This window comes from Chrysochloris asiatica, unplaced genomic scaffold, assembly GCF_000296735.1.
Source record: "Chrysochloris asiatica unplaced genomic scaffold, ChrAsi1.0 scaffold00050, whole genome shotgun sequence".
NCBI lineage: Eukaryota > Metazoa > Chordata > Mammalia > Afrosoricida > Chrysochloridae > Chrysochloris > Chrysochloris asiatica.
The window spans coordinates 3,848,890-3,857,157 of NW_006408568.1; the positions used below are offsets into that span (position 1 = coordinate 3,848,890).

At 39.4% G+C, this 8,268-nt stretch overlaps 1 protein-coding gene across 1 annotated transcript in view; it reads right to left on the minus strand.

Moving 5' to 3' along the window:
* The window catches only part of NDUFA9 (NADH dehydrogenase (ubiquinone) 1 alpha subcomplex, 9, 39kDa), a 42,901-nt gene that overhangs the window by 12,023 nt on the left and 22,610 nt on the right, over positions 1-8,268 (minus strand). Inside the window, exons 6-8 of the mRNA XM_006862673.1 lie at positions 6,158-6,260; positions 3,358-3,425; positions 2,538-2,614 (exon numbers count right to left, since the gene is read on the minus strand). Coding sequence (XP_006862735.1) covers positions 2,538-2,614; positions 3,358-3,425; positions 6,158-6,260 — 248 coding nt within the window. The remainder of the gene's footprint in view (positions 1-2,537; positions 2,615-3,357; positions 3,426-6,157; positions 6,261-8,268) is intronic.

An 8,268-nucleotide genomic window follows, 5' to 3' on the forward strand; every position in this document is an offset into this window, starting at 1 on the left:
CACCACTGGACCAATAAACAACATTCTTATCAATGGAGAAAAGATTGAAGTTGTCAAAGACTTCATTCTTCTTGGATCAACTATTAACACTCACAGAAGCAGCCATCACGAAATCAAACGATGTACTTCATTAGGCAAATCTGCTGCACAAGACATTTTTAAAGTGTTGAAGAACAAAGATGTCAGCTTGAAGACTAAAGTGCGCCTGACCCAAGCCATGGTAAATTTCAATAACCTCCTATGCATGTGAAAGCTGGACAGTGAATAAGGAAGACCACAGAAGAATTGATGCCTCTGAGTTATGGTGTTGGAGGAGAATATTGAAAGTGCCATGGGATGCCAAAAGAACCAATAGATCCCTTTTGGAAGAAGTGCAGCCAGAGTGCTCCTTGGAGGCCAGGATGGCCAAACTTTGTCTCTCATACTTCTGACATATTTTCAGGAGGGACTAGTCGCTAGAGAAGGACATCATGTTTGATAAGGTGGAGGGTAACAAAAAAAGAGGAAGACCCCCAACGAAATGGATTAGCCAAGTGGCAGCATCGATGGACTCAAGCATGGCAACAGTAGTGAAGTTGGCCCAGGCTCAGGCAGAGTTTCATTCTGCTGTGCATAAGGTCGCTATGAGTCGGTACCGACTTCATGGCACCTAACAACAACAACGACAATAACAATAGTATTTTAAGTGCTAACAAGTATTTAATGAGTGAATGACAGACAGAATGGACCAACATCATGTAACTTAGTAACTACAAAAACCTAGGAGGTAAAATTAAGGTCTTCTGCTTCTGCTTTAGGCTTAAAGTGTCAGAGAAATAAGCAAAGTTTTTCCCTAGGGCTGAAGAGACAAGGAACAGGCATAGCTACAAACTCACAAAATGCCTGTAACTACCACCACCTCCAGTTGCACTTTTCTCATTCATCACCATGTCAAACATGCATGCCTGGACTCAGACAAAGAGACTACAGTAGCTGGGCAAAGCTAAAGAGAAAAATGGCCAACTTGTCCCAAAGTCATTTCTACTAAGTAGTAAGCTAGCAAAGTTCTTAAAGCCCTTTTGAACTCACCTATTCCTTGGAGCCCTAGTCTAAGTGCCTCTTCACTAGAGCCTCAAGTCTTTTGACTCTAGTATTTTATAGAGCACTGTGATGAACATATTTATGACTAGTCTTCCTAGAATAGATAGCTGATGTCACATTAATGTACCAAAATGAAAACTCAAAGAAATAAATCCTGCACCAGCTAGTGGACATGGAAAAATAATAGAGTTTTCTGCATTTAGAAAAAGAAAAAAAAAAAAATTAGTAAAAGAGCTGTAGGATTTGCACTGGACTGCTCCTTGGACACCCTATGCAATATTGCAACTTGACAACACTTAACAATAACAGTGAAATTCAATTCAATGTATAAATTCTTAATTCTGAGACTATATACCACCAGATTATACACTATAGTCTAAGTATACTGCTTCCTGGCTGAAAGACAAAAGTGTCATTTTCTCTAGAAGAAAAAAAAATTTTTTTTTTTTTTTTAGGAATTAGGCTATCATTTAATTGTTGAATCAGATCATCTTTCATAGGACATCATACGTCACTAGTTTGTTTCACAAAGTAACAGGCTTCTAGAGCAATTATTTAGTGAATCTGATCCACCTCTCAATTTCACAGACTGAGTCACCATTTTTAACTTACAGTAAATTCAACAAAAAGATTCTAAACATGGTCGTGGCATGGTATAATTCCAGATATGTCACAACACTGAACTATGTCCCAGGTTCTGTGACAGCAAAGTTCAACAAAGAGCGTAAAACAAATAGTCAGTCCAACAACATTAATAAACCAGCCATTAGCAACCTTTTGGGGCGTTGTAAAACCTTATCAGAATTAACCTGATTGTGCAACTAATCTCACTTGTAAAAGTGTGTGCTTTGGAATTTTAGAATGTATAGTAATACCCTTGTATATAATAATCACAACACTGCAGTAGGATAAAACTATCCTTGGGGATCATAGGATTAAGTACATGTAACAGTCAGGGCCAGTGATCCTCAGACATTGGTGACAGAAGAACCAATTGCTAATTCAGAGTCTCAATTTCTCTCAAATTCTGATTTAATATAAGCATTCAGGGTTTCTGATACTGGTAGCCTTTGAATAGATCGAGACACATTGGGCTCAGAGCTGTGGGAGAAAGGTTTCTGGAATGAACAGAGTGAAAGAGAGACTGTTGTTGTTGTTACGTGCCCTGGAGTCAGTTCTGACTCATAGCAACTCTGTACAGGGTTTCCAAGGCTGTAAATCTTTACAGGAAGAGAAACCGTCATCTTTCTCCCGCGGAACAGCTGGTAGTTTCGAAATGCTAACTGTGAGATCAGCAGCCTGATTCATAACCACTATGCTACCAGAGCTCCTTGAAAGATATTATACAACAAATAAATCTGCTAGTAACAATCGCCATAGAAATTATTGTTGTCAATCACGGTGTTTCTTCCACTGTAAAAGGTGGCACACTTTAAAGTCAAACTCCAGGCACCTACCCAGTGAAGGCAAAGGTTTTCCCTCTGGCGTCCGGATCCTTAATAGCATTAACAATTCCTTTGGATACATCTACAACCTGTAAGAAATAACACATTTCAGTCACTGTTGAAAGAGAGAAAGGAAGAGACAGAAAGAATGGAGCAGGCAAAGGGAAGAAGAGAGAGGGAGGGATGCAAAGAAGGCAGGAAGCAAGACACACCAATCACACACACACACACACACAAAGACAATGAGATAAAATGCTCTATCTTCAGAAACTGTCTTCTCAAAAGCTCAAATAATTTCCACAGTAGAAGGCTCAACTAAATATCATGTCTAGTCATTTAAACCTCAAAGTTGACAGTTCATCACCAGCTACTCCTTGGAAACCCTATGCAGGGTCACTAAGAGTTGGAACTGACTCGACGGCACTTAACAACAGTCCTGGTGTGGGGCTGCGGGTTAATGCAAAGTCAGTTTGAACCGTAAGGTCGGTGGCTTAAGCTCATCAGCTGCTCCTCGGAAACCCTATAAAGGTTTGCTATGGGTCGGAATGCCTCAACGGCACTTAACAACAAGAAGTTAGTAACTGTATCCCACATAACATGTACAGTACCCAGAACATTGAGGGCTCAATACATTTATTTTTCTTAAATAAGTGATCAAATGCAGACACAGAGAAGACAAGTAACTCTTCGTTAAACTAAGAGGCACCTAGTTGAAGCAAATTGACAAGAAAATGATGGAGGTTACTATACTGGGATAAAACTAGAAAACTGATCACCTGAATCTGAATTCAGCTAAAGCCCCTCTCCAAGTCCCCTTACCAGGGGTACTTACATATACTGGTTGTTTCTCTGTCCTCAGGCCCAAGGAAACAAGAGGCACACCACCAAACCAGCGAATATCTGGCAGAGGGAAGAATAAGAACTCTTCTTAGAGGCCTACATGGCAAATGAACCTACTAACCTCAACTTAGCTTAATAATTCTACATAATAGAAATAATGAAGTAGTAAATAGTAACTGACACTAAGGAAGGTAAAGATCTTTTAAAAAGCAGCTTCTTATTTTTCAGAGAACAAACATGGAAAGTAAAAAAAGGCAGTATAAAGAAGAAAGAGAATAAGAAATAGGGGTCAAATGGTTTGGCTTCTTCAATTTTATTAAGTTACAAGCATGGCTGCTCCCAATACTAAGCTCCAACCATAGCCCTTTCTAAAGAGAAGCACAGGAATCATCGGTGATTAAAAAGCAACAAAAACAAGTTGCCACTGAGTCTAGTACAACTCACAGTAACCCCATGTACATCAGAGAAAACCATAATCCATAAGGTTTGCAATGGCTGATTTTTCAGAAGTAGATCGCCAATCCTCTCTTTCAAGACTCTTCTGGTAGACTTGATTCACACACCTTTTGCTTAACAGCCATGCAATTAATGGTGCCATTCAGTGAAGCCTACATCAGTGATACAGCATAAGTAACCCCCAAAAAGACCCTGGTAAATATGGGAATTTAGTTTATGATAAAAACAGAATCACATATCTATGAAAAATAGAAATACTATTTAACAAATGGTGTTAAAACAATTCGTAACAAAATATAATAATAACATCTCACTTCTCATATACACGAAAAATGAATCCTAAAGGATTGAGTTTAAAGGTAAAAGCTTTTTTAAAGAAGAATTTAAAAGTGGAATTTAATATACAATGTGCAAAGACAAGACCAGTAGGAGACAAAAACACATGAGAAACACAAAATTTACATGAAAATAGGTCAAAAGAAACATTTGCAACAAATATGGCAAAGGATAAGTCTTACTATAAAAAACCTTAAACAGAGCAGTAAGAACATAATCTCTCAAAAGAAATATGGACAAAGGGGGGACATATAGAAAATTCACAGAAGCAATACAAATGGATAATGAAAAACAAGAAGCTTTGGATAAAACAGTGGCTCACTACCCTTCCCGGTGTGCCAGAATTCTCTCTCCCAGAACATAATGAATACATTGGGAGGTAACTAGCAATTCAGTAGAATCAATGAATTTTAATTAAGTCTAATTTATTAAGAGTCAGAAGCTAACACTGGGCTGTTATCACAGATTTTTAAAACTATATCCCTTCTTCTTCCTTCTCTCCCCAACAAAAACTCCAAGGAAACCAATATTTCACCCCTGAAAACCCATCTCTAGTAGAGGAGACTGATTTTCTGTGCCAAGATATACCTGCTGTTGTATGAATCTAGTTACCTTCAGTTCATAGTGACTCCGTATCACAGAGCAGAACTGCCCATAGGATTTTCTAAATTGTAATTTTTAAGGAAACAGGTCACTAAGTCTTTTTCTAGCAGAGCAGAGCCATTGGGTGGGTCAACCACCAACCTTTTTGTCAGCAACTGGGCACATAATCATTTGCATCACCAGGGTTCATTTAAGACAAGTCTCGTTATCAAAAAACAAGGGGAAACAAACCAACCAACCCTGTGGATAAACAAAAAATATCTCCCAGCCTATCATACCAGCTGGTTCTTTCAAGATTACCAAAAGCGCCAGTTGGTATGAAAACGCTGACTCCTGCCCATCATGACCCCATGTGTGTCAGTACAGAACCATGCTCCATGGGATTTTAAACACCTGAGTTTTTAGAAGCAGAACACCAGTCCTAACTTCTGAGGCACATCTAAGTTGACTTGAACCTCCAACCTCTGAGTTAGCAGCGAGCCCGTTGTTAACTGCACCAGGCAAGGATGACCAAATCAACACTTATTAATCTCTGAACCCTGGTGGTGCTGTAGGATAAATACTGGGCTGCTCACTGCAAAGTCAGTGATCTAAACCCATCAGCTGCTCTGTGAGAGAAAGAGGAAGCTATCTACCCCCATTAAGATTTATCTTGGATAAGCTATACTGGGTCGCTATGAGTCGGAATCAACTCGATGGCAGTGGAACTGTCATTCTGGTTTTAAGTCCTATCCTTAGAACTTGTTATGAATCAAAAATAAGCATAAAATGTATCTGACAATGTGAGATGTCTAAGCGATGCTGCTGCAGTCAGAAGAAGACTGAAAAATCTGTGAAGACACAGGGGCTCCACATGAAGAGTATAAATGAACATTTAAGTACTTAGTAGGTGCCAGGTGCTGTAACAAAGGTTGCCTCATTTCATTAACATACCCTTCTTGAGGGTGTTGTTGTGATGTGCCGTAAAGTCGGTTCCAACTCATAGTGACCCTGTACAGGGTTTCCGAGGCTGTAAATCTTTACGGGAGCAGAAAGCCTCATCTTTCTCCTGTGGAACAGCCGGTAGTTTCGAACTGCTGACCTTGAGGTTAGCAGCCCGATTCGTAACCACTACGGTAAGCACTATTATCTCCATGCTAACAGATCCGGAACCTGCAACTCACACACTTGTCAAGGTCACAGAGACAGTTACCTGCAGAGCCAAGATTTAAACTCAGGTCAGACTCCAAAATTCATTCTCTTTCCATTGACCAAAGTTGCTTCTTTTCACAAGAAGGACCACATTGACTTGACAATAAAACCTTCCTCTTTCAAGTCTGAGAAACTGTTGGTTTGCACAAAACTTTTAATTTGATTAACTGGTAACTCTCTCCTCTACTATTAAAAGAAATACATACTTGCAAAATAGTTGAGGAATCGATCTTCTCTTCCAAAGATGTCCGATGGCTTTATAATAGTGGCTTCTGGAAATGCATCTCTCACTTCTTTCTCTCCAACAGCCTAAATAAATAACCAAGAAAGCTAATCCAAGTTCTGAGTGAACCAAGCTCCTATTCCTTCCACTGTCAGGACACTATATTTGTATTTCAAAGACCATACTGTCTGCCTGATTAAGGTAATCATGTTATTCATAAAACTTACACAGATTTTTCTTTTCATTTCTTTTTTTAGATTTTCTTTAACTTTTCATTGTAATTGGGTGAAAGTTTATAGAACAAATTGGTTTTCTATCCAACAATTCACATACATTTTCTTTTAAGACATTTATTACAATCTCTACAATGTAACAACACTCTTTTCCATTACCTCCCTGTTTATTGTTTCCATTTGGTCTGTACAAATACTGCCCTTCTGACCTCCTATGGTTGATGTATACCTTACAGGTCAATTGTTTGGCTGAAAGTTGAACCATGGGGATGAACTCAGTACTAAGCTTGAAGGTGACTCAGGGCCATAGTCTCAGAGGTTCTATCGATCAGACAAGTGAGCCTGGTCTTTTGATGATTTTGTGATCCCTTTCAGAGCAGTCAGCCATGGTAGCCAGGCACCATCTGGTACTTTTGGTTTCAGGGTTGAGGAGACTGAGGTGTGCATGGTCCATTAGTCCTTTGGATTAATTGTTTCTATACATCTTTGATTTCCTTCACTTCCTTTTGAGTCAATCAATAGCTGCACCTTAGATGGTCATATGCAAGTTTGTAAGACTCCAGTTACTAGACACCAAATTGTTGTTATTGTTAAGTACCATGGAGTCAGTTCCAGAATGCCTCATCTTTCTCCCGCGAATGGCTGGTAGTTTTGAACTGCCGACCTTGAGGTTAGCAGCTCGATTCGTAACCACACTACCAGAGCTCCTTAGGATGTTTTAAAATTAGAACGTTTTAAAACCACACAAAAATCCCGAGCACTTTATAGCTTTTGTTGGCTTCCCTGCATTTTTTTATTCTAAGGAAGCTTACACAAAGTTGAAAAATCATAGCAGAAATTTCGCAGGCTTCATTATTCCTTTTAATCACAGAATTCTCCAGTTGGGGTCAAAACAAGAAACAAGCAGGTAGGCTGATACTGGAAGTGACAGCACTATACAGTTATCCAGAGGTGGTCACAAGTAGAGTCACTGTCCTATCTAATCTCCAACACTACAATAGCCTGGCTTGTATCAACTACTAACCTTGATCCTCTCAGTTCCTTGAGCTTCTCAACTCCAAAAACCTCCTCCCCACTCTATTTCTGCCACTCTGCAGTCATATCATGGATATTATATCAACACCTGGAAGTGCCCTTGCTCTGAAACACTAAATGAAAACAACCTACTCTTAGATGACAATCTCCTATATTTCCAGTCTGCTTGTCCTTTGTTGACCAGTTATTTAAATATCTGCTTCTCAGCTTTATCAGGAATTCTAGTCCACTGACACTGCTTTCTCCCTTTATCAACCTCTGTAGTCCAGATTAGATTCCATGGCCCATCTCTTCAATCACTGGCTTACCAATACTGTACACCACCTTCCTTCTTTTGACCCTTACTCTACTCACCAGGCAAAATCCCAATCCTGGAAGAACCTCATTATTAAACATGGTCTTTTCAATTGCTTCACATGCATATGAAAGTTGGATAATGAAAAAGAGAACTGATGTCATGTTGGCAAGGAAAATTAAAGCTATGGTGCCCCGACAGAAAAGTGAACAAATCAGTCTTAGAATAACCTGAATGTTCCTTAAAAGTGAGAATGACAAAATTAGAACTTGCTACTCTGGATACATCCAGGAAAGACAAATTGTTAGAAAAGGACATCGTATTTGGTAAAGTCGCAGACCAACTAAAGCAGGAGACAACCTCAGAGAGATGGACTGACACAAGAGTTACCAACAACGACGTCAAATATACCAACATGAAGATGGAGCAGGACCAGGTAACATTTCAGTCTGTTAAACACAAAGTCCCAAGGAGTTGCCATGACTTGAATGTGACTACCACCACCACCCCACCACTCGTCTGTCAGTTTGT